The 26,779-nt window shown below is 42.0% G+C and overlaps 1 protein-coding gene across 1 annotated transcript in view; it reads right to left on the bottom strand.

Annotated features, from left to right (window-relative positions):
- SEC23B (SEC23 homolog B, COPII component) overlaps positions 1 to 8,979 on the bottom strand; it is a 32,948-nt gene extending 23,969 nt beyond the window's left edge. The window contains exons 1-3 of the mRNA XM_087721888.1: positions 8,834 to 8,979; positions 5,866 to 6,098; positions 1,128 to 1,185 (exon numbers count right to left, since the gene is read on the bottom strand). Coding sequence (XP_087578014.1) covers positions 1,128 to 1,185; positions 5,866 to 6,086 — 279 coding nt within the window. The 5' untranslated portion in view covers positions 6,087 to 6,098; positions 8,834 to 8,979. The remainder of the gene's footprint in view (positions 1 to 1,127; positions 1,186 to 5,865; positions 6,099 to 8,833) is intronic.
- Between the last annotated feature and the right edge of the window lie 17,800 nt (positions 8,980 to 26,779).

Here is a 26,779-nt window from a genome sequence, read left to right as displayed (position 1 = left end):
TGCTATATCACACTTTGCAGAAAAGTTATGGAGCATAATCACACATCCCTCTTGTAATTTTGAATTATTTTGATGCAAGTTTGACTTAAGATGTTACCTTGGAAACTGGAGCCAATTAATACTCAGAACTTAATTTTTCTTTATTAGTGACCCAATTCTGGTAAAATTCAGCTACTTTACTTTCTGAGGGTTTCTCTTTGTAAACCAGTGGTATTACTTTTTCATTCAATACAAAGCCATGGGTAAGGAAAAATCATTTAAGATTTGTTGTGATGTTTGGATAAGAATGATGTGCAAATCAATGGCAATCAAAATCAGAAATCATCCATTTTCAGATCTCAAGTTGTGATTTATTTAACAAGTATAGTTTATTAAAGTCATACATCACATCAAGCTGTCTTTTACAAACTATAATGGCATTGTTTATAATAAACAATGTAAAAATAAAAAAATAAGCATGAACCTAAGCAAGTGCTCTCTCTGGCTTGGTATAATGTGGTAACTGAGGAACCATAATTACAGCTATTGTGTTTCATCTAGAGATTAATAAAACAGGATTTCAGGTTGCCTATTCTACACAATCTCTAGCATTATTTCTAAATTATGATTAGCACGAGCCATATTTTAACATGAACAAATTGCAATTAATCTGGGCCATAAAGTAACCCAAAATCCAAGTGAACCTTTTGCTTACAAGACTTTGGCAATAATATTAATTAAATGGAACAAATAAAAAAAAGAGCCAAGGTGGCGCAGTGGTTAAAATGCAGCACTGCAGGCTACTGCTAGATCAGCAGTTCAGCGGTTCAAATCTCACCGGCTCAGGGTTGACTCAGCCTTCCATCCTTCCGAGGTGGGTAAAATGAGGACCCAGATTGTTGGGGGCAATATGCTGACTCTCTGTAAACCGCTTAGAGAGGCCTGAAAGGCCTATGAAGCGGTATATAAGTCTACTGCTATTGCTATTGCTATTGCTATAAAAATAAGAGTGATATGACAAACAATAATGGAATACAGCTGAGGTACCATGGAAGTACAGTAGAAAGCCAGTGGCATCACTTTAGTACTAATAAGTTTTTTTAAAAATGTGTTACAGTAATGTTGGAACATAACAATTTTATGCTTACCTGGTTCCTCTGAAAGCAGAAGTTACAAGCCCAAAGCTTGGCTCTGTAATCAACTTGACTATAAAAAAGGAATATATAAAAAAAGCTGAAATCAAATTTTGAGGTATTAATTTTTAAACATTTAATAAAAATTACTGCATTCTGTTTCATTCTCAAGCACTTGACATTGAGGTAAGGATTAAGGTAAATGTATAACACAAATAGGACCCTTACAAATTAACAGCAAATTATTATTACAAGTGTTGCATCAAAACAATCAAATTGACCACTGGCTTACCGGAAGGGTCTTTCTCTATGCGCTGTGGGAGAGTCCAAGCATGGGTTAAATTAGTCTGGTTGCCCAAGGACGAAGTTCAAATTCTTTGGCCACATCTCCTGTTCCTCTTTAAGGCCAGTTTTTTAATGATTCTTGGAACTGGAAGATGCGATGAGATGGCGTGGAGATTGTATGGTGTTCCCGAACTCTGGGCCCGCATGAAATTTGGGCAGGGTTGGACTCTCCCGCAGCACACAGAGAAAGACCCTTTAGGTAAGCCAATGGTCATTCTCCTGTGCACTGCTTGGAGAGTCCAAGCATGGGACATACCCAAGTTAACTGTCCCCAGTGTAGGTAGATGAGGCCAAGGGTTTGGCCACAGAATGAACTTGCTGCAGCACCCATCTGCCAAATGAAGCCTGAATCATGCACAAAGAGATGCTGAATCTCCTTGTGCATGATCTCCCTCTTGATTGGGCAGGAGGGAGTGGGGCAGTGAATGAAGTTCCTCGGGGGGAGGGAAATGAACTTGAGGGCAAGGCCCTGCCTCACCGTCTGCAGGACCCAAGAGTCCGATGTGGTGAGTTCCCATTGGTCGGCGAACTGCTGAAGTCGCCCCCCAATGGGAGACAGACTGCACTGGTCACTTGGCCTTACAGAAAGGCCTCTGGGAGGCTCCTCCTAGGTTAGGCCTGCAGTAGGGATACTGTTGTCTTCCCTTATCTCGAAAGGACTGCCTGTCCTGAGACATGTCAGAAGATTGGGAATATGGCCTGTGGAAAGTTGGGGCGTTGAAGGAGGAATCAGATGCCGGAAAGGACTGCCTCCTAAAATAAGGTTGGTTCTTCCTCTCCTGTTTCTTAGAACTGGTGGGGAGAACCTTCCTCTTGTCCTTGGATTCAACCAGCACTGAATCCAAGGTTTCCCCAAATAGTTTGTCACCCTTAAAGGGAGCAGCAGCCAATTTCCACTTTGATTTCATGTCTACTTGCCAATGGCAAAGCTAAAGGAGGCGTCTAGATGTTACGTTAGACGCCAGCGCCCTGGAAGCAAATTTTGCCGAATTTAACGAGGCATCAGCCAAATACTGAGATGCTGAAATAATCTTATTTACGTCCTGACGGAGAAGTGTGTCCACTGCTGGCAATTTAGACTGCAGGTCCTTCAACCAAAGGATGGAAGCCCTATTAAAGGAGGAGGAGGAAGTAGAGGCCTTAATAGCCCAGGCTGCGGTTTGGTGTGTTTTGTGGCAAGCCTCCTCTGCCTTCCTGTCCTCCACCTTGAGACCCTCCATAAGGTCAGCTGGAAAAACCGAATTAGATGTCAAGGAGGCCACTGGAGAATCTACAGGGAGTAATTTGAGGACATCTTCCAAATTCGCCTCCACTGAATAGAGTCTCTCATACCCTCCGCTAGGAGCGGCCAGGGAGCCTGGCTGGGACCATTGGTGTTGCACCACATGCATAAACAGTTCATGCACAGGGACAAGAGCCTGCTTTTTGAACATGCTGTCCCTGGGATTAGGAGCGGCTGCTCTGGGGTTCCCTGTCATGTCTGAGGGTATGCGCGAAGTTGCATGATGGCCTTTGCCTTCTGCAAAATGGATTTGAAGGTAGTGGGCTTGAATAACCCCGAGAATGCAGGGGTGTCTGGGGGAAGATCTTCATCCTCAGAAAGTTCCTGGTCATCCTGATCCTGCTCATCCCCTAGAGAAACCTCGATGGTGGCAGAAGATTCCAGGGATGGGGTGCCTCACCCTGCACGTGGAGGCCCCAGGGTCCTTCCTGCGCCCGCCTTCTGATTGACTATCCTTGCACTGAAGGCCTTCAGCTATGCTCTGTGAAAGGGCACGTGCAATCACCTCCTGCACTTCAGAAGAAAGCATTATGCCCCTATCTTCCCTGGAGTGATGTCTAATCCGAGGAGGGGGTGGGGGAGAAGGCTCTGGGCCTGAAAGCCTGGGAGGAGACTCAGAAGGAGAGCCTGGCTCAGACCGAAAAGAACGGCCTTGAGAGCTGGGGTCCACCACTGAGTTGTCAGGGGACAAATTTAGGTCCTCACTTTTCTCCTCCAACACCTGCAGGGGGTCTGGGCGATTAACAGGGGAGGGATCCCCCTCCTCCTCCTGAAGCCCAGCAGATCTGCCCTGGCGCTGGGCCTTTGGAGCTGCTTCCCCTGAGACCTTGCGCTTGCCTGCCATCCTGCTCCTCCCCTTGACCTTGCCCCTGATGTTGGCCCCAGATGGGCCAGAACTATCGTGTCCTGAAGGCCCAGGCTGCTCCGATGCAGTGGTAGGCATTCCTGCAGGCTCAGATTGATTAGCTGGTTGGAGCCCTTTCACAGCAGCCAAAAGAGAGGAAAGTGTTCTTGCTGGGAAACAGCGCCCAAGCACACATGGTCTCCAAGCCTCCCGGTTTTGCTTTCGCCACTATGGGAGACAGAGGCTGCGCAGTAGCGTCCGGTGGAGGAGTGGAGGATTCAGAGAATGACCATGTGGTGGCAAAACAATGTGACTGCCCAAATCAGCCTTAAGGGCTTTGGATGATAGCGGTGTTGCCAGCAATCTGTAAACACCCACACACCATCCCGGCGGCGATCCTCCTGGAGTACTCATATGTACTCTAATGTTCCTTAGCTTTTCTAGCCTACATTTTCTTATTTAACTTTTTCTTTCTCCATGAAGTATAAGCAAAAATATGACCATATATAAAAGCTTTCAAGGTGTCTCACACAACAAATACATCTGAAGGATATTTATAAGAAAAAAAAATCATTAATTGCATCTGTTTTATAAAAAATAGATGTATTAATATATAATTATTATATATATAATAATTTAGAAAAATGGGATAAATCTCTTGTAACATTGATAATGCTAATGGCCATGATAGGTATTGCAATAAAACAATTGCATGCATGCACGCCCGCACACACACACACACACAATATCAATCCATTCAACTAAGAATAAAAAATCATCAAGTTGATACAAAAGAACATCTTTATATTTGCTTAGTTTTGCTCTGTTTAATTGATCCTTTATGTTTAACTGTAATTGTTTCGCTTAACACACAACATGAATCTGTTTTAATATGTTTCATATTTTAAGTCTGTGGCTTAAAATATCTGAGTGCAGCAAATGTGATTTATTTAATAAATGATGTTTAAAGAAAGTGTAAAACCAGAACAATGTATAAACTTATGAGAGAATGAGACTTCCCAATGGCTAAGCAATGTTTAACATGAACATATCCATTTTGCATTGAAAACGATCATGCAAACAACATTTCACAGCAGTTTGTCTGTGGGTTGTCCTATTCATTTTTCTTTTTGCTGGCTAATCCTTTTTTTTTTTTTTTTAACAAAACAGATAAACTAGATTAGATAAACTAGACTGACCAATTAGAGTTGGAACACTGACTACTAGATAAGGGTTAATTCTCTTCCATGGTGGCACTGTATTTTTTAAAATAATTCTAAGCATCTTCAATGGAATATAAAGAATCTGGAAATCTCAGGTAAGATAGAACATTTCTGCTTTGCATTTGCATTTATTGCCATTTCTCTTTTTTTGTCTGCAGTTGAATCATAGAGCCATAATTCGGGAAATAAGGAACCATTTTCTCACTTGGTATTTGAAGCCTAATCATAAACATTATTAAATGCATAAGCTAAAAGAGACTAGATTCATTCCCATCATAGCAAACTAGTTTAGAATGGCATCAGAAGTGGTATCTAGGACAAAGCTATGATTCATTTAACTGTAAACTTAAATTCTGATTTAATTATTTAAGGCAGGGATGGAAACATATGGTCCTTCAAATGTTGCTACATTACCTCTACTAATAGCCTTCACAATCAGTAATGCTGATTAAAATTGCTGTGAACTCTAAGTTCAGCAACGTTTGAATTTCAACAAGTTCCTAGTTGTACTTGAAAAGAAATCCATTTATCACCTTACCATGTAACTTTTTTCTTTTAAAATACTCAATATTATCTCCTCAATTATTTGGAGTACTTGGATAATCTTCAAATTAAAACTTGAAGCGTTTTGCAAAATTCAGGACTGAATCTACAATTGTGCTTAAAAATATTTTCAATGTTTCAGTATAAACACTGCCTAAAATGTGATCTGTTTTCTACACATCTTAAAACTAGATGAAGAGAATCCAATTATATGAACAAGTCAAAACATTATACTAGTTCATTTATTTAACAAAATTGCTTGGGAAGGGGGCGAGCACATGTGTGCGCACTCAATTTATGTGTGAGCAAGTGCACGTGCCCACCACTCAAGCAAATGGAGCTGCGCACTCACGCACATCTATCCACTATTTGCACAGAACCATCATTTCTCCACCACCACTCCCCACCAATCTGCAAAGCCAGAAAGGTTGGGGAACTGTGATGTAAATAATTTTACCACTCCACAGCAATCAAAACAACCACAGACAAAACTAAATGTAATAAACAAATACATACCAGAGTGGATTGAGAACAGTTTTGCAGGTTGGTCTACTGCATAGAACAGGCTCATATTGGACAGGTGGTAAATCTAACCGTTCTTTCAAAGGTGTTAGAAGACAAGCCAATGGAACAACCATTCTGGTGGCCTCCAATCTGCTGGAAGGCCAAACATTCCAACTGAAGCGAACTCCATCACGCTCTTCATTTTGCTGGATAAATTCTAGGTAAGTCGCCATAGAATTGTATTTCTGCAGAACCAAAACACAAGTTTGAAATAGAATTTTAGAGCCTTGAATAGAATAGCAGTTTATTTCCAACCAATGAACTGAAAACCATGCACAGTATATGGTATATTCAGGTACTCAGAGGCTTCACTATAAAATTACTCAACCAGTGACATGGACCCGTAATATTAAGGAGGGGAGGGGGTTGTTCTAATTTGATAATATGCTACAATGGCTGGTTCACACTAAACTAGAACCATGGATTTATAAGCACAAAGGGTCAATTCACATATTATGAACATAATTATTTGTAATGCTACGTTTGAAAGCAGTTACTATCATTTGTAACTCATTCATTCTTTCAGAGAAGCAATTGTGTTCCTTTGCAAAGAAGGGTAAAATAAAAATGAAATAAATCCTTTTTTTCATGCCTTTCTTTTGCCATTCCCCAGATGGTATTTCAAACAGTTTACAATTATAAAGACTGTTTTGCCTTTTGTTTCTCTACACCTTTTTTATTTATTGAACAATGTGTTTTTTTGCTTCTGTGCTGCATTTTTTCTTAGTAAAAGAGGAAATTCTTCTGGAGCATCTTTGATGTTTTGAAATATTGAAAAGGTTAGCTTAATAGAATAAATACTACTGATGTCTATTTTATCTGCATTATAAATGATCTTTAACTAAACTCGGCCATCACATTTTTGCCAGGGAAATACAGTAAAAAAAATAAGCAGACATTCAAAAAGGAAACAATAACTCTATATAACGCTACTTCATTGCTCTGGTTTAAGAAGAACAGATTTTCTTAAACAGCAGCTTATATAGCGTTAATTATAACCCACCAAAAATAGTTTTACTTCCAAAAGCCATATCACATTTTGATTAAGATCATATTGTTCACTCTTAATAGACAATTACTTTATAATATAAAATGCTATATCTATGTTGCATATATCTACCTCATGCACAAATATGCTTCATAGCTCATTACTAGGATTATGTAAAATGTAAACTTGTGTAATAAAATCTATAATTGGGCCTCAGATTACTAAAAGATGTTTTGGGCAAATCAGGTATTCATGCAAGCAATTATCATATTTCAAGGATACATTCATAGCAGCTATCCAAAACAGCTTGAAGAATTAGTTAACACACAACTCTGATAAAAGAACAATCTATTTTCAAACTACTTAATAGGAATGTAAGGGTGCAATTCTAATTAAATTTACTGGAAGTAAATCTCATAAGCTCCAAACTAAATCACAATCAGACACTAATGTATGAACCAAGGCATTAAGTGATAAAGGACATTGGCTTCTAGGGACAATGGGACATTGTGAATTGAGTCATAATACTAAGGTAACACAGCTATGCAGGTAGTCTTTGATTTACGACCACAATTGGGCCAAAAATTTCTGTTGCTAAGCAAGACAGTTGTTAAGTGAGTTTTGCCCCATTTTATGACCTTTCTTGGCACAATTGTTAAGTGAACCACTAGAGTTGTTAAGTGAATATAATGGTTATTAGCTTAAGTAATGATTAAGTGAACTTGGTTTCCCCAATGTCTTTGCTTGTCATGTGATCTGTCATAATATGAGATAGTTGCCAAGTGTCTGAATTTTGATTACGTGGATCATGGGGATGCCGCAATGTTCGTAAATGTGAAAAACTGTCATAAGTCACTTTTTCTACTGCTATTATAACTATAAAAAATGATTTTACGTAGAGGACTACTTGTAATGTATTCAAAGGGCAAATTTTTGCTGGATTTTTATATCGAAAGAGCTGAAATAAATTGGCAATACCACCATGCCTTTATATTAACTTGTGGCAGTGCCACAAACATTCATGTTACACTTTTTAAAAAAGAAACAAGACTTACAAAAAGACAAGTTTCTTAAATGAAAGACTGCATGGGCAGGCAACCATCATTCCCTAGATCACTTTTTCTGCTGCCCTCCAATTTCTGTCCCCACCTGATTTTTATTTCAGATATTTTTAAAGAAAAAAACAAACAAGTGGCACGTTGCAAAAGCCCCAACTTCCAGCACTGTACTTATTCACAATAATGCCTTTAGGTTTTAGAAGGTTGCACTGGCAAAGCTGAGAAAGTATCAACTACGCCAAAATATTTTTTTTTCCATATAAAAAATGCCACACTGAACTGAAGAAGCTTCTTGGATGAGAAGCGAAACGTTTTAATGGAAAAGAAAAAAAAAACCCAAGGAAGTCCAGTTGCCTTCTGGAAAAGCACCTTTGGGAGAGCCCACTAAACAATTACAGTCAGTTCTAATTTACTAGTGATGATGCTCACTCGGTATATATAACTGTCTCCAACCTTGGCAACTTTAAGACTTGTGGACTTCAACTCCCAGAGTTCCTCAGCCAGCAAAAGTGGCTGAGGAACTCTGGGAGTTGAAGTCCACAAGTCTTAAAGTTGCCAAGGTTGGAGACCACTGATATTATAACATACCAACGGTCAAACAGTTACAAACGGTTCAGTTAAACGAGCGACTGCACCGACCGGCACATTTCCGTTAACCGTCTCTAAAGTCTCGAGAGACGAGAGAAGGATCCGGAAAGAAGTTCAAACTGGAGGGGGGGGGAGAGAAGAGGCCCAAAGGCCGCTGCCAGGCACCACCGCTTCCCACCCCCCACCCCCCAAACAGACCCCGATGCCCCCAATGGGCACTTCCGCGGAGGTCTCGAGGAGGAAACATTCAGGAGAGAAAGAGAAGAAGGGGGGGGGGGAAACAAACCTCTCGACAGCTGACAAGACACGGGCTCCCCGCTTCAGCGACTCCTCTTCCACTCCCTCCGCCTCAAAGATGACGGCGGCTGCCTCTTCGCCGCCTGGACCTGCTTCCAGGGCTTAAGCCACGCCCCACGTCGCTAAGGCCAGCTCAGCACCACCTCGCCCGGACTTAAAATGGGGACTGTGGCGTCAGTTCCTGCTTGCCCTCCGTTAAGCCCCCCCCCCGCCTCTCTCCCTCCCTCCTTCTTTCAGTTCCTGGTGATTTCGAAAGCCGCGCTCCGAAGGGCAGATCGAGGAGCCGGCAGCGCGCGCCGACTTCAAAAGCAACCGGGCAGTTTGATTTCTAAAGCGCTGGTGGCGTTGACCCCACTTTTTTTTCCCCCTCTGGTTCAAAGCCGGGCTGGGGAATTCTGGGAATTGAAGTCCGCCAGGCATAAAGTTGCCAAGGTTTGGAGACTCCCCTGGTTTATAGAAGAGGATTTTGGCTGCCGCGGAAGGTGCTGCTGTCGCATTGATGCCATTGAGTATATAATGCGGTTCTCTCCCTTCAGCCTGGAGGATTGCCCTCTTTCCAAAATGGCAAATGAGGGAAAAGGCAGACAGAAAACAAGTCATAGATGTTGGAAAAGAAGATCGGTTGCTTTTTTTCCGTTTGGGAATATAGGTAGAGGAAGTAATTCGGGCTGTGCTGAGCTTTATAACAGTTCGTATTTCGTGTAACACGGGCTTTATTTAAGCAAATATTTTAGTTTTTCCCCCTAATTTCCTTTAATGCTGATGAAAATAAGAAAGCGGTTTTATCTATGTGGCAGGCAAATTAGAGCAGTGGGTCTCCAACCTTGGCAACTTTAAGACCTGTGGACTTCAACTCCCAGAGTTCCTCAGCCAGCAAAGCTGGCTGAGGAACTCTGGGAGTTGAAGTCCACAGGTCTTAAAGTTGCCAAGGTTGGAGACCCACTGAATTAGAGGATATCCTGAATGTGTCAGAGAGGCATACATTGATGCAGCAAAGGTTACACTGCAGATCCTGGTGGTGTGGTCCAAGCTGAGCAAAGGGCTGACTGAGCACCAGGCGTCTTGATCTCCATCTCTTGGCAACAGCTGAGAGGTTGTTAGTCAAAGCAAGTTTCTAGTCAAAATTGAAATAAACTTTCAACAGTTATTAACAAAAACTATAGTCCCTGTTTTCTGACACTGGTTATGTATGCCTCATGTAGTAACATTTCGCCATGGGAAGCTCCTACAGGAAGAAGCAAGAGACTATTTCATTCAAACACTAGTGTAATATATACATTATAATTTAGAATGATACAGTATCCAAAAGGTATAAAATACTGGCACAGATTCTGTACTGGCACAGATAATTGAGCAGTTATCCCCTTTCAATATCTTCAGGCAATGTAAAATAGAGTCATTCAGGAAGACCGTTATTTGTCTCAAGGTACCAAAGATAAAATTAGTTTGGTTTGATGAAAGAAATGTCCTTCTGAGAAGGGAAGGGGAGAAGAGAAGTGAGTCTCTGGTTTTATCCCCTCTCTGGCCTTTAATCTTGAGCTTGTATTCTGATTGGTTGTCAGACTCCCATGGGGCCATGCAGGGGCAACTCTCTAGGCTGCATTTTGAATCCAGGTTTGTTTGAGTTCTCAGATGCCATGTGGTCAGTTGAGTAAAGGGCCAATATTATAATGGTTTAATCCCATCCCCCTGCAGCTGAAGTGGAGAAGTCTTTATTATGTAAAGGGACTAGCTTGGCCTTCTTTTCCCCCCCAATATACTTTTTTATTTTCCATTTTCATAACATACAATCACATGTATACTATTACATAGCCAGTATCCTATTGTATTAAGTAGTAATTACATCAGTTCCTCTTGTCATCAACACCCAGAAAGATAGAAACCCATTATTAGCTCTTCTGTTCTCCATACCGTGACCCGTCAAAACCGCGCTCGACTAAGCCGCGCCCGATTAAACCGCGTCGCTGACATCATCAACAGGGTGACAACAGCCAGCGCGGAGAAAGAAGGGCGCTTTAAATAGCGCTTTGAAAGCAAGCCAATTCAACTTAAGGTAAGGGTTAGGTTTAGGGTTAGGTTTAGGGTTAGGTTAAGGGTTAGGGTTAGGTTTAGTGTTAGGTTAAGGGTTAGGGTTAGGGTTAGGTTTAGGGTTAGGTTAAGGGTTAGGATTAGGTTAAGAGTTAGGGTTAGGTTTAGGATTAGGTTTAGGGGGGTTAGGTTTAGGTTTAGGGGTTAATTTTAGGTTTAGTGTTTACAGCGTGCTTCTGTCTCCGTGCTGTTGTCCCCTTTTGATGGCGTCAGCTACGCGGTTTAATCGAGCGCGGTTTAGTCGAACGCGGTTTTGTGGTGGAACCCTCCATACACCTCTTTCTTCTACCTCTCTCCTACATCCTTCCTTCCCTCCATCATCCTTTCCTACTCTACTTCCCCTTCCTTTCTCCTTCTCTTCTCTCTACATTCCACTCCTCCTTCTCCTCCTCATCTTCCCCCCTTACCCTCTCTCCTATCCCTCTCTTCCCATCTTTCTTCTCTCTTCTGTTTCCCACTCTTCCTCTCATTGGTGTATTTCCGCTTCTGAGCAAACTCCAATCTATGTTGATGGTATTTATGCTTCCATATCCATAGAAAGTTTTTATTTTCCATTTTCATAACAGTTATGGAAATAGCTTGGCCTTCTTAATGCCCCATTGACAAAGTGGGGATGGGCAGGAAGCTACAGGCAGCTATTCTGTCTTTTAAAACATGTTTCTTTCTTTTCATATCCAGAGAAATATTCTGCCCTTTCAATATTTCCTAGGATATTTCATTTTTCTGGGAGAGGGCTGGATGATAACTTCCTACAGATTAATAGCAGTGTTGCCCAGAAATCCTTGTAAAAGAGGTGCGCAGAAAAAATGTAATCTCAATATGCCACAGAAAACATCAAATCTACACAATGTACTTATTTTACACAGGCGAAAAATGGTGGGAAAGTACATTTTTCTATGTCCTCTTGAAATAATTTTTAAATAGTTTTTGGGTGTGTGTGCTTTTTTCTTAACCTCTGAATTTTAAATCTCACGTAGCTTTTATCTTCCACAATTAGGTAATTTATTAGGTCTTCCATGAAAAGAGATAAGATGGGAAAAAGAAGTATCAGAAAATAAACACAGTTTATACTGTGGAATACAGTTAGAAAATAAACCACAAAAGCAGCAAAATTTGAAAAGTTCTTAGGAGTAATGAGGATAAAAACTGTATGTAACTGTTGTGGCCCAGCAGGAGCCGTTGGAGCTGCCACCAGACTCTGATAGCGAGGGCCCCTATGAGTCGGCTCTGGAGGATGTGGAGGACCCTGGACAGGGTTCTCCGAGCGGGGCACAGAGAGGCTGGTTGGCTACCAGGAGGCGCCTGAGCCTTGGGGAGGAGACAAGGGAGAGTGACCCGGACACCAGCAGTGAGTTGTTCCCGGATGCCCAGCACCGAAGAGCTAATAGGCGTCAGGAACAGTTGCGCAAGTACAGGAGGTAATTGCACTCAGCTGGTGGTCATTAGGCTCCTCTCCAGACTATAAAAAGGACTGCTTGTGCACACGGCCCTCTTGCAGAAGTCAACGCAGGAACGAATGTTGGAGAACATGTTTGTGAGCTTGGCAGGCTGGATTGCTGCCAGGGCTTATCTGTGCTGGATTGCTGCTCAAGCTTGTCTGTGCCGGTTTGCTGCCAAGGACCTGTCTGTCTGTTAATTAAATGCCGTAACCTATCTTTGACTCGGAGTATGTGTTGGTGTGGGACGAGGGGGGGTTAGAACAGTAACTCTAATGATGAAATGAATCCAGTGCACTTGTTAAATAGATATATAATAGTATGGGACTTGCAAACAGTGGCCAAAAGTCAACAAAATTTAGAATTCTTCTCCCTTGAGGAAGAATCAAATTCCCAACAACCCCTTCTGCTGCCATTTCAATTAATACTCTGTTAATTAATGAAGGGGTTTGTAATGTATAAGGGTTGATAATATTATCCTTTGGACAGCCTATAAGCATTTACTACAGATGAAATCGGTAATATTTTCATTCTGGGTCTGGAACTTTTGAAAAAGATGCTATATTTCCAAATTGTATTGAAACAAATTAGCAAAGACTGTGCTAGCATAAAACTCTGGAATTAAAAATGAACAATGTTATCAATCAAGAAAAATCTTTGAACAAATTAAAAGAATGATAAAACACAAAGAGAATATTCCTTTAGAAATAGGAGACTGGAGACATAAGTCCAGGCTCAATTAGAATCATAAGCAACAACTACCTTTATCCACAATAGATAGAATAGGAACTGATAGATATCACCTTTCACAGAAACACTTCCTCCTGTCTTCTAGCCAGTTCCTCTGCTTTCAATTTCATAAGATTGATTTCTTGATTGAACGGCTGCCAAGTTAATTTGACTGTTGGCAAATTTTGTTGAAATTTAGCACCCCACAATTCTTGTGTTCTTTAAAAAAAAAACAATTAGGGGCAATTATTTTTCAAAATAGGGTTTTTCAAAGAGAAAATGATTTCAGGTTTTGAACTACCCCATAAACAAAATGCTGATATTGCAAATTCAAGATGAAATGCCATAGCTTTAAGAAATCACATAATAGCGTCCCTGAGAATTAACTCTTTGAAAAAACAGCTTCAGATAATGACTGATAGCAAGTTTACTGAATAGATTTTGGAAGCAGATTTAATTGACTCCTTTGGAGTTTTGCCAGGGCGCAAACAGAATGATGCATTAGAATAGATTAGATGAACTTTGACAAATAGTGCTATCTATTTGTTTTTGGAGTGGACTGTTCATATACTTCCAATGCTTTTTCTGTACAAAAACTTAAAAAAATAGGATCTGAATAATATGCATTTTAGTTCAGATTTTACTTCATATGCCTTAGTCGTGGTCCAAAAACAAGTTTTTACTACTCCAAAAGCTGAAGCATCAAATAAGGATAATATATTTCCTGCTTCTTCAATTAATGAATGCACTTCAGTCTCTTTTAATTGCCATAGACCTGATAAGCTGCCTATACTCTCAGAGATTCAGATAAAACCTAATTTGAGGATAATGGAAGTGTCACAGGTGGAATCTCAAATAATGAAACCTCTTTTTCACAAGCCAATTGATTTTGGAAACTTTACAAACACTTTCAATTATTTCATGGAGTGTTCTGTGTGAAATTCCAAGTTAGACTATGCTTTTTTAAAAAGTATTTAGATAAATATACTATACTTTTACAGGAAACATGAATTGCAGGAGACTCTTAGAGGACTTGTAATATTAGAATTGACTTCAATGACTATCGGCTTTATACAAAGTTTCATTGCTATTGCCCTGATTTTCCACAATGAATTCCTTATCTCTTTGCTAGTTAATAGCAGTGGTGGGTTGCAGGCAGTACAGCCTGGTATGGGCATACCGTAGCCTGCCCGGAGCACTGGGTACCATTCTGGTATGGTGCTCCAGAGGGCCCGCCCACCCGTGCTACTTACCTGTCTTTAAACTCTTCAGCGCTTCCGCGCACACGCATGGCACGCACAGCGCTTGCGCGACGTTCTGCTGAGCAGCTGGAGCATCGCAGAAGCATCCCTGGAGAGTAAGACGCATCTGCTCATGTGCACATGCACCGCACACGTTCATGTGGAGGACGCCGGAACCCACCACTGGTGAATAGACTCCATAACCAGCTAAAGGAACTGTTGCCAAGTTTAGACCTTGCGGTCTTGAATGGCACATCGAATGCTGACTCTGCAGTGGAATATATACATTGGGACAGGAGAAAGCCTCCACTTGATAGATTATGCTGTGGTTTCAAAGATCTTAGTTTTCTTCCTGTAAATATTCACAATCTTTATGTGTTCTGATAGTGATCACTTTATGGAAAGCCAGTTGAAGAGGGGAACTCAGAATAACGATGGAGAATTGGATAACAAGAGCCGAGGAGAGGAGCGAAAGAATAGTGTCCCGGGAGATGAGAAAGAGGGAAATGAGAATCAAAGCAGAGATGAGAGACCGCAGACGAGGCAGACAACAAAATCCAAAGCCTTACACAAATAAACATGGCGGATGAACTCCGCTTAATTTCTTTAAATATAAATGGTTTGAATTCACTAAGAAAGAGAAATAAAATATTGAATGCTTTACAGAAAAAGAATTGTGATCTGACATGCCTGCAAGAAGTACATATAGTGAACCACCAGCAAAATGTGTTGTATTACCCCCGGCTGGGTATAATGTATACAAGTTTAGCAGATGAAAAGAAAAGGGGCATTGTGTTGTATGTTAAAGACCATATCGATTCTAAATTGGTGTATACTGATGGGGAGGGGAGACTTTTAATGGTTGAATTGAAATTTGGTCGATATAAAATTTTGCTGGTGGACATATATGCACCGAATGACAACCAAAGTACTTTCTTTAGAAGCTTGCATCTAAAAATTGCAGAGTTAGGCTATGACCACATATGTGTGGTGGGTGATTATAACGCTGTGGCAGATAGGACAATGGATTATAGCCCAGGAAACATCCAAAAGGGGGGGAAATTAAGAGAAAGGAGGAGAGTTCTCCCCAAAACTTTTGAAGACATGAGGGAGGAATATGAATTAAAGGATGTATGGCGTGAACTCCACCCACAGAAACAACAATTTACTTTCTTTTCACATAGACATCAATCCTGTTCTAGGATCGACATGGCCTGGTTGACACCAGAAATTGGGGACTTGATTAAGGAAGCAGCAATTGAGGTTAATACCTGATCATAATCCACTCTTATTGGTGTGGAAAGGAGTAAGGCAGGGGAGGAAGAGAAGGTGGATGATGAATACAGAGATAGTGAAAGAACAAGAATTTCAGCAAATGTTTAAAAGGGAAATGAGGTGTTTTTTTTAAGAAAATAGGAAGGGAGTAACTCCACAAATACTTTGGGATACGGCCAAGGCTTATATGAGAGGCCTAGCTATTAAATATACAACAGGCACACAGAGGAAAAAATTAGAAGAGAGGGCAAAATGGGTAGCTAAATTGAAGGTGGTAGAAAAAGCAATAGCAATAGCAATAGTAGTTAGACTTATATACCGCTTCATAGGGCTTTCAGCCCTCTCTAAGCGGTTTACAGAGTCAGCATATTGCCCCCAACAACAATCCGGGTCCTCATTTTACCCACCTCGGAAGGACGGAAGGCTGAGTCAACCTTGAGCCGGTGAGATTTGAACAGCCGAACTACAGAACTGCAGTCAGCTGAAGTAGCCTGCAGTGCTGCATTTAACCACTGCACCACCTCGGCTCTATAAGCCTTGCAACAGAACCCACTAGATGATAGAAAAAAAGAAGAAATGGCTAGAATTAAGTACGGGATCTCTCTTCTAGACCAGGAGGATGTTGTTCGGAAACTCGGAAACTTAGGGGGATTAAGCAAAACTTTTTTGAGCATGCTAACAAACCGGGTTGTTGGCTCTCTTATAGACTTTGGAAAGAAAGAGAGAGCAGACGTATAGCTCAACTGCAGAATTAAAGGGGAATTAGTAGAAACCAAGGGGGAGAAACAGGAAATTATCCAAGGTTTTTTTCAGCAACTATATAGTAGGGAAGAAATTTCTGAGGACCAAATTAAGGAATTTTTAGATAATGCAAATCTACCCAAGATCTCAAATGAAGCGAAAGGGGTACTGAACCAAAAGATAACAATAAATGAATTAGAAAAGGCAGTCAAAAAAATGGAAAACAACAAAACTCCTGGCATGGATGGTTTGCCAGTTGAAATCTATAAAACTTTTTTGGAAATCTTAGGACGAGAGATGATAGTAATATTTAATGCTGTCTTGACAGATTCTATCGCACTGAAATCGTGGGCTGAGGCCTATATAACCCTTTTGCCTAAAGCTGGAGCTGACCGTACCCAAATTAAAAACTATAGGCCCATTTCACTTTTGAATGTGGATTATAAAATCTTTGCAGCTATACTGGCAGATAGACTTAAATTCTTCCTTAGTAAATTTATACAACCTGATCAGAACGGCTTCCTGCCGTCAAGGCATTTGAAAGATAATGTTAGAATTATTTTGGATGCCTTAGAATATTATGAAGCCCAGCCGGATAAACAAGTGGCCCTTATGTTTCTTGATGCACAAAAGGCTTTTGATCAGGTAAATTGGAAGTCTATGTTGTCACAATTAGAAAATATGAAGTTTGGAGAAAACTTCTTAAATGCAATTCGGGCAATTTATGTACGACAAACCGCGACATTATTGGTAAATGGAGAAGAGGCGGGTGATATTGAGATTGGTAAAGGCACAAGACAAGGATGCCCGTTATCCCCCCTACTGTTTATCCTCACATTAGAACCCCATCTTAGAATAGTGAGGAGTGATACACAAATTAAAGGGTTACGAGCTAAAGCTCAGAAATTTAAGGTCCAGGCTTTCGCCGACAACCTTATTTTTATCCTGGAGGATCCTATGGCTTCTGGGATACAACTTTTACGTAAAATAGAGGAGTACGGTAGGATAGCAGGGCTACGTATAAACAAAGAGAAGACAAAACTGTTAATTAAGAATATGACTCTGAACCAGAAAAGGGAAGTACAAAGCCTGTTAGGGATTAACATGGCCCATAAAATACAATACTTGGGAATTTGGCTCACGGAGAGATGTTCCTCTATCAAGGTAGATAATTATATGAAATTGCTACAGCAGGTATCTAAGGATATGACTAATTGGAGTGGTAAACAACTGTCTTTGATGGGCAGGATTGCGACAGTTAAAGACATATGTATTACCGAAATTTTTGTTTCTGTTTCAAACGGCACCAACTAAATTGGACAAATTTTTTTAAAAATCTTTGGAGACAATAGTGGCTCGATTTATATGGCAAGGCAAGAAAGCACGAATTGAAGCCCAAATATTGCAAAAACATAAAGAACTGGGAGGCTTCGGAGTACCCAACTGGGAAGCATATTATAATGCAGCAATTATGACATGGGTGAAGGATTGGGTGATGTTGAATAGAAGGTGCCTATTGGCTATAGAGGGACATGACCTCCCCCAGGGATGGCATGCCTCCCTCTGGCAAGAAAGAGACACCCCCCATAGGTACTTCATGGGACATTATATTCGGAAGATTTTGATAGGGGTCTGGGAAAAGATGAGGAAAAAATACTATCTTAGGGTTCTGTGCTGGTTGGCACCGTTAGAGGCCTTAACGCATCCCAGTGTATTTAATTGGACAAGAAACATAACATATAAAGACATCATGACAGAAGATGGCAACATGAAAACAAAGATGGAATTAGAGCAGCAGGGCAGGAATCTGGAATGGTGGGAATATTTACAGGTTAGAAACAGGTTTAAAAGCGATAAGGTACGGCTTGGGATCTACCCAAACCCTCAGGGGCTAGATAAGATTTTGTTTGGCGGAGACAAGAAAATGTTATCGAAGATTTATCAATTTTTGACCTGCCAAGATGCTAACGAAGAGATGGATAAAAGCCTTCTAATAGTATGGGAGAGAAACTTTGGCTATGAGATTGAAATGGGCAAATGGTGGGATCTATGGAGTAAGACCATTAAACTTACAATATCTACAGCATTCAAAGAAAACATATATAAGATGGTTTATAGGTGGCACTTCCCCCCAACGAGGCTAGCCAAAATGTTTCCTGGGTTATCTCCACTATGTTGGAAATGTGGAAGAAAGGATGGCACATTCTACCATATTTGGTGGTCCTGTACTGAGGCCACGAAGTACTGGAGAAGGATTCAAAAATGGCTAAAAGAGGTTACCGGGGCAAGCATGGAATGGAAACCCGAGAACCTTCTACTAAGCATTAAACCAGAAAACATGAGCAAATCAATATGGCATTTGAGCCTACATATAATTGTGGCCGCAAGAATAACTTATGCACAATTTTGGAAATCCACTACCATACCGTCGGAAGATGCTATAATTAAAAAGATCTATGAATGTGCAGAAATGGACAGAATGACGGGTTGGCTGAGGGACAAAGGAGAAACAGAACATTATCTTAGCTGGAACTTATGGTATATGTGGGCGACAAGGAGAACAGCAGGGACTTAAAACGGGGAAAGTTAAATAGCAGTTGTTAACAATGGGAACTAAAAGTGAACATGGGTATTGTAATAGATCCCTGAATTTTGTAATGAGAAGATGTGGCTTAGAGACCTAACAATGAGGAAGGAAAAAAAAAGTTGGGCTGTGAATGACTGTCACTGCGGGGGGGGGGGGTTGTATGTTTAAAATTGTATTTGTATTTCTATGTTTTACTCTTTAAAAAAATGTATAATGTATAACTAATAAAGATTACTTTTTTAAAAAAAGGTGGTATAGTGAAAAAAGTTACAATGGCATTGAAAAGAGGGACACGACTTGGCATGCTTACTTGTTATTTAACAAAAAATTGGATAAGAATTTTAAAAATCATATTTTAAGAAATGCTTTATTGCGGGTCTGGAAAAAATACCAACACAAACTAAATGATAAATTGCCCATGTGGGCAATTCCTAGACATGCAATTGAAAATATGAATACAGAACAAAAACACGATAGAACCACCTATAGACAACTTCTTATTTTAGAAAGAGGGGTATTACAATTAAAATCTTTAGAGGTACTTAAAGAAGAGAAGGTAATTCAAACATGGTTTCAGTATGGTCAACTACAGGCCAGATGGAAAACAGATTAAAAAAATGGCTTTGTAAAAGTTGAGGATAATTTGTTTAAACAAATAAGAGATCAAAGCTCAATGCATATAAAGAGGATATACAATGTATTAATACAGATGGATTCTGAAACGGAACTGATTAAGGATTGTATGATAAAATGGGCTCAGAATATTGATGAACCAATAATGCTGGACACATGGGAAAGAATTTGGGTAAGAAATGTGAAAAAAGTCACTGATTACCATTTTTCACACTTAGCGACCATTTTCACACTTAGCGACCGTTGCAGCATCCTCATGGTCACGCGATCAAAATTTTGATCTCTGGCAACAGATTCGTATTTATGATGGTTTCAGTGTCCTGGGGTCATTTTAATTGCCTTTTGACAAAGTCAAATGGGGAAACCAGATTCATTTATGTTACTAACTTATCAGCTGCAGTTATTCACTTGGGAACTGTGGCAAGATGGGTGGTATAGTAAGTTACAATGGCATTGAAAAAAGTGACTGATTACCATTTTTCACACTTAGCGACCATTTTCACACTTAGTGACCATTGCAGCATCCTCATGGTCACGCGATCAAAATTTTGATGTTTGGCAACAGATTCGTATTTATGATGGATTCAGTGTCCTGGGGTCATACAATGACCTTTTGACAAAGTCAAATGGGGAAACCAGATTCACTTATGTTACTAACTTATCAGCTGCAGTTATTCACTTAGGAACTGTGGCAAGAAAGGTGGTATAATGGGCTTAGTGACCAAAGTTACAATGGCATTGAAAAAAGTGACTGATGACCATTTTTCACACTTAGCGACCATTTTCACACTTAGCGACCGTTGCAGCATCCTCACAGTGAAAACCATTAAGCAGTGGAACAGTTTGTTTCCAAGACTTCTTTGTGCTCCATTCTTGAAATTTTCAGGGAAAGATTGGGGAATCATTTGCCTGAGATGGTAGGAAGAGCCCTTCCTTGGGCAGGGAGTCGGACTAAAAGTCGCTTCTGCCCTAGGATGCCATGGTTCCCTCCGTGCTTTGTGCCACAATGATGGTGCTTCTCTGTTGTTCATGAACCAACAACTTCCCACATGAAACCTACAGGCTAAAAGGCCACAAAGGGAATCAGCCACCGGCCACTCCGAGACCCAGGTGAGCTGCCCTCCTTGGGTGGGTATAGAATATGGCCATTGTTTACTTGGTTGCTGGGGGAACTAGATTGCCAGTTTCCCTGAAAAGCCACTAGCCAGTGCCCAGCTGCCCATTCTCCCTTCGTGCAGTTGACGGACGTGCAGCTAGTTGGTCATGGCTCTCAGAAGGCTCTTCAGAGTAAGTGTGGCCATCTCAGCTGTCAAGAAACTGGCAGCGGGGGAGAAAGTCCTACTTCTCAACTCTTCTGATTGATTGACAGCTATTTCTCTTCTCTTCACAGAACATCCGGAAAAGGTGTTCGCACCTTTTCTGTTGTCTGAAGAGCAACGTTGAAGACCTTCCTGTGCCTCCTGACAGGTACCACCCCCTTTTCTTTAAACCCTGGGCATGGTGGGGCACCATTGATGGACTGCAGAGTCTGCAAGAGCCTCTCCCCAAATGGCTTTCTGTCCAGAAGGGGCTTCAGGGCAAAAAGATGGGCAGGGTGACTGGTTGGGCTGAGAAAGGAGATGTTAGATGGATGCTTTTTTGACATTTTACCTTTTTCTTTTGGCCAGGACGGCACAAGTGTTGCATATTCAATATGCAAATACCAGCTGCGACCTGATTGGTTGGTCGTTTTGACAGTTGGTCTGAGTGCTAGTATAAATACCCTGACAGTTGCAGGGAACGTTTGAGTCGCTTGTCACCTGTGTTAAAATAAAGATCTGTCTTGCACATGGCTCCTGCGTGTCAATTCCCTCACAACAACAACCCACACGTTACAATAACAGGAACTGGAAGACCAGCGGGGAGAATGGGAGACACATCATGTGTCTGATGGCGGCACATCTTCCTCTCCTGGGGTAAGGGCGCTTCTGCAAGAACGCCAGTTCATGCTTCAAAACCAGGTGGGGGAAGGGAGGAATTCCCACTTGGGGGGAACCTGGCCAGCCCACATTATCAGCCACGTTTCCCATGGTCTGCTGTCTCTTTGCCCTCTGTAATGCAGCCCTTCTTCCCGGGGAAGATAAACATGCAGAGGACTTTTAATTTATTCCTTCAATCAACAATTGTTTCTTGCAGGTTGTGATGGGTGGTCCTGCCACCACCCGGAGTCCCAGGAAGGAAGATGTCAGGCCAGCTCTCATTTCCCTGAGGTAAGTTCTCAGCTGAGGGATTCCGAAGCCCCCAAGAGAAGGGCTAGAAGAAAGGTTGGCAGAGGGCAGGCATCTCTACCCTCTGCCTCTACCTCTGCTAACAAAAGAATGACTTTGGTCTCTCCCCAGAAATGAGAGCTGTTTGAAGTGGACGCCGCGGCTACCTACAATTTGGGAGACCAGCACTGAGTCGGTAAGGCCAGACCAGCTCCTCCCCATGGTAGTGGCAGAAGCCCTGACTCTGTGCATTGGTTAAAATGCCAAGAGACAGAATATTTGCATTCTTATTGCAGGACCCATCGGAAGAATTCCATCCGATGGGGACGGCTCGGAGCCCAGTGCAGGAGGGAAGCAGTGACTGCCTTTCAGGGTAGGTATCACTTCGGAGGGTGAAACACTTGCAGAGGGGAGGCATCTCAGGGGAATCCCACTGGAAGGCCAAGTCCTTTGGCAGGCCAGCCCGAAGGGCTCCGAGAGCTTCCACATGACCACTCTTACAAAAGGTCCCAGGGCTTCTTTTGATCTTTGGCCCTTTTGTTTTCTCCCCCCAGAGAGGAAAGGCAGGAGCACCGCAGGCCGTGGCTGTCCACCGTTTTGGAGACCTCCACTGAGTTGGTAAGAACTGGACAATTCCTCCCCATGGAAAAAGAAGGAGCCCTGTCTCTGTGGATTTCTTAATATGCTAACGGACAAAATATTGATATTTTGATTCCAGGAACCACAGGACCAACCAGTGGAGGAGGAGCTCTCTCCTGGGCAGGACACCTCTTCTCCAGAGGTAAGAAAGTTTTGGCAATGGGGCCGATGGCTAGGGTTAGGGTTAGGGTTAGGGTTAGGGTTAGGGTTAGGGTTAGGGTTAGGGTTAGGGTTAGGGCTATGCCACGACTCCTGATGGGAGTGGGAGAAATTTGTAAGCTTAAAGCTTGCAAAGGCTCTCTTGCTGTTGGCCCCCAGGGCCTGAATGCACCCGATCGTCTAGCAGTATTATTGGGATGCAGAAAGCTTTAGCCTCCATATTGTTATTTGCAGGATTCGCTGACCGTCCTGTTGGGCTCCAGGACCAGCAGCCTCTGTGAGGTGGACTCCCTTGCTGACCTCCTGGAGGAGGAATCTGAGGAGAGCTGGGACCAGGATGCAGAGGCCAGCTCCTCTTCCAGTCCATGGGTAAGAAAGACAAAGTGTTTTCAGTTGGGCAGGGATAGAGTCCTCTAGTCAGTTCTCCTAACCTGAGGGAACTGTGCTGGAGCGCTCTGGGCAGTGGAGCAAGGGGACACCCGGCCCTTGGGACAAGATACTTAGTCTAACTACACTATATGCACCCAAGCTCTGGTATGACTGGTTCCTTTGCTGCAAAGCATCAGGGATCAGTGTTCTAAATGGGAAATGTGATCCCCTAAATGGGAAATGTGATCCCCATTCAATAGTCCCTTTTTTAAGGAATTCTGAGTTTCGTTTCTCTGATTGCTTCACAGGATTCTCCAGAGGAAGAAGACACTCTGGAGGATCTCAGCAGCCTGGAAGAGGACATCCTGGACTCCCTGGACCGCCTTCTTAAATAAGAAGAGGTATGAGCCCCACAGATAGGAAGGTGTCCAATATGCTACCTGGGAAGAGCGGAGGGCAGGTACAAGTAGCTCTACAAAGAGCAACGTGGTACTAATAAAAGTCTTTGATTTCTCCCCCAGATGCTTCCTCAGATTCCCCTCCAGAGGTCAGCTTGGAGGAGGAGGAACCAGCCCAGGCACCTCGGGAGGTGAGTTGGTCAGTGGTCCCAAGCAGCCTGTCAAGAGTGATTTGGCTGAAACAACAGCTGCCACATGGCAGCCCTGAGGCTTCAGGTGGGGAAAGCGGGCAGCTGCCAGCTTGCTAGTGAGGAGGAGGAGGAGGAGGAATTGCCTCCTACATCCCTTCTAATTCTGTTATTCTCTGCCTACAGGACGCCTTCAGTAATGGAGCTGGAGGACAGAACCTCCCCACCTACAAAGCCCTGAATGGCTATTGTTGTTGGTTTTTGTTGTTGTTGTTGCTTTTGTTGTCGTTGTCATTGTTGTTATTGTTATTATTATTGTTGTTGTTTGTTCTCAGTTTTTTTAATTTGTTATTTTATTTATATTGTTATATTATTATTTATATTTATTTTATTTATATTGTTAAAAAAATTTATATTGTTAAAAATAAAAGCAATGGTTCAAAAACATTTAAAAGACTCATTTCTATATACCAGATTCGTATTTATGATGGTTTTAGTGTCCTGGGGTCATTTTAATTGCCTTTTGACAAAGTCAGATGGGGAAACCAGATTCACTTATGTTACTAACTTATCAGCTGCAGTTATTCACTTAAGAACCGTGGCAAGAAAGGTGATATAATGGGCTTAGTGACCAAAGTTACAATGGCATTGAAAAAAGTGACTGATGACCATTTTTCACACTTAGCAACCATTTTCACACTTAGCGACCATTGCAGCATCCTCATGGTCATGTGATCAAAATTTTGATGTTTGGCAACAGTTACAATTTATATTTGTAAATTGTAGTTATGTTGAAATTAAAAAAAATATTACTATTTTTGCATTGTATGAAAATTTTTGTTGCTCCGTATAAAAATTTTAATCAACACTCCCGACCCCCGGTCAAAGGTGTCCCTCTTTACCAATCTGAAATCTGGTCACCTTAGGCAAATCTGCTTTTGATGTCTGGGAGAAAATATGTATTCAGAATGTCTGCAAACTGCTGGATGAGTAGGTGACAGGCTGAAATATGTTAAACAAACAAGCTTCATAGCAGAAGCCTTACATTAGTATTCTATTTTGCTTCTTTGTTTTCTTAAATTTCCTCAGGAACTCTTACAGCATCTCCATTATTTACATCATAGTGGGCTCAGCATCTAAATTATATAAATTACATTACAAATTTGAGGGTAGTATGCATGGAGAATTTTGAAACAGGTCAAATGGTTAGAATTCATCAGGTGAATCACAATACATCCCAAATTGCCCCAATTCCATTTGACTTTCATTTTTCCTCAAGCTAAAGCTGAGTTGTGATCCATTAGCAATAAGACATATTTGTATGTAACAACAGGCAGAGCTGATAGTAACATTCCATGGCCATGGCAGTCCTATTTTTCAGCTGATATTATAGATATCTTTATGATCTCTTGCTGGTATTTTCTGATTAACAGAACACAGAATAAAAAGGCTTTGGAGGACTTCTAGTTCAACCCAATGCTTTAGGTTTAGGTTTATTAGATTTATATGCCGCCCTTCTCCCAAGGACTCAGGGCAGCGTACAACACTTTATGTGCACTTCACATGCACGTCACATGCGCAGTTGCCTGTAAGTTGTTCTGCGCATGCACATACATGAAAAAATGACTAAAAAACAAGCAACGGCAGTGGCAACTGGGGAACCGGTTCCGGGGTGTGGCCAGCCTGCTATCCCTACCAGTTTGGCGACCCAGTCCCAATTTTCACTACTGGTTCGCCCGAACCAGTTTTTGGGGAGGAAACTAGGAGGGGGGGATTCTGCCTACCAGCTATTCATTTTTATTCCCATAAGCACCAGAAAAGCAAGCAAACACAATAATAACACTTTTTGCCACTGTTTTTCTTTCCCCAGCAGCCAGGGAAAATCCTAACTAGATATCTGGGCATTCAGCCAAAAGTACTTACATTTTACTTGGTAAAATGTAACAAAGCTGAATCAACAAACCAGCCCAGATAGGGAAAATCCCTGCCTTGCCCTTAAAGGGATTATCCCCAAAAGAATAGAAATCACATAGCCACAGGGACTCTTTGCCTTGCCCTTGAGAGGATTATCTCTGCAAAATAGTAACTGGACAAAAGTAGTACCTCTTAAAGCAGTCTTCAAATCTTTCCTTGTTGGCTTCTCCTAGCTGGAACAAGCTTTTTTTCCCAGCCCTAATGAGGTGCTAATGAGTGACGCTATCTTCCTTGCTTTGCCTGAAATGCTTCACTCATTAGCATATTAGGGCTGGGGGAAAAAGCTTCCAAAAAGCTTTTCCGTGGCACGACAAAACCGCGCTCAACTAAAGCGCGCCCGATTAAACCACGTCGCTGACGTCATCAACAGGGCGACAATAGCGAGCGCGGAGAAAGAAGGGCGCTTTAAATAGCGTTTGAAAGCAAGCCGATTCAAGTTAAGGTAAGGGTTAGGTTTAGGTTTAGGTTTAGGTTTAGGGTTAGGGTTAGGGTTAGGTTTAGGGTTAGGTTAAGGGTTAGGGTTAGGGTTAGGTTAAGGGTTAGGATTAGGTTTAGCGTTAGGTTAAGGGTTAGGTTTAGGGTTAGGTTTAGGGTTAGGTTAAGGGTTAGGTTTAGGATTAGGATTAGGGGGGTTAGGTTTAGGATTAGGATTAGGGGGTTAGGTTTAGGTTTAGGGGTTAATTTTAGGTTTAGCATTTACAGCATGCTTTTTTCTCTGCGCTATTGTCGCGCTGTGATGACGTCAGCTACGCGGTTTCGTCGAGCGCCCTTTAGTCGAACGCGGTTTTGTGGTGGAACCTTATTTTCTTTTGCCCCACAAAATATGGCCTTGGGCTTATTATAGGGGAGGGCTTATTATTTTCTGGGGCAGGTGAGAAGCAAGGCATGCCTTTTACCTTTCCAACTCCATCGCGTTCCTCGCCATTGTGCTCAGGGAAGCGGCTGGTTAAAAAAACCCTTCTCGCGAGTTCAATCAAACTTCTTGAAATCGCGAGAAGGGTTGTTGTTTTTTTTACCAGGGACTTTCCTGAACACAATGGCAAGGAACGCGACAGAGCTGGAAAGGGAAGAGGCGCGCCTCGCGGCCCAACACCGCCCACCTCGCCCCAATGGTAAAGACAGCCTGCCTGGTTCCCTTCCCCGCCATCACTTTAGCGAGGGGTGGCAGATGGGGGCGGGGAGAAGCGAGGCGCGTCTCTTACCTTTCCAGGTCCATTGCATTCCTCGCCCTT

This window comes from Thamnophis sirtalis, unplaced genomic scaffold, assembly GCF_051295495.1.
Source record: "Thamnophis sirtalis isolate CommonGarterSnake01/CBP01778 unplaced genomic scaffold, rThaSir2_p1.2 scaffold_8, whole genome shotgun sequence".
Lineage (NCBI taxonomy): Eukaryota > Metazoa > Chordata > Lepidosauria > Squamata > Natricidae > Thamnophis > Thamnophis sirtalis.
This window is presented reverse-complemented; position numbering and strand designations above follow the sequence as displayed.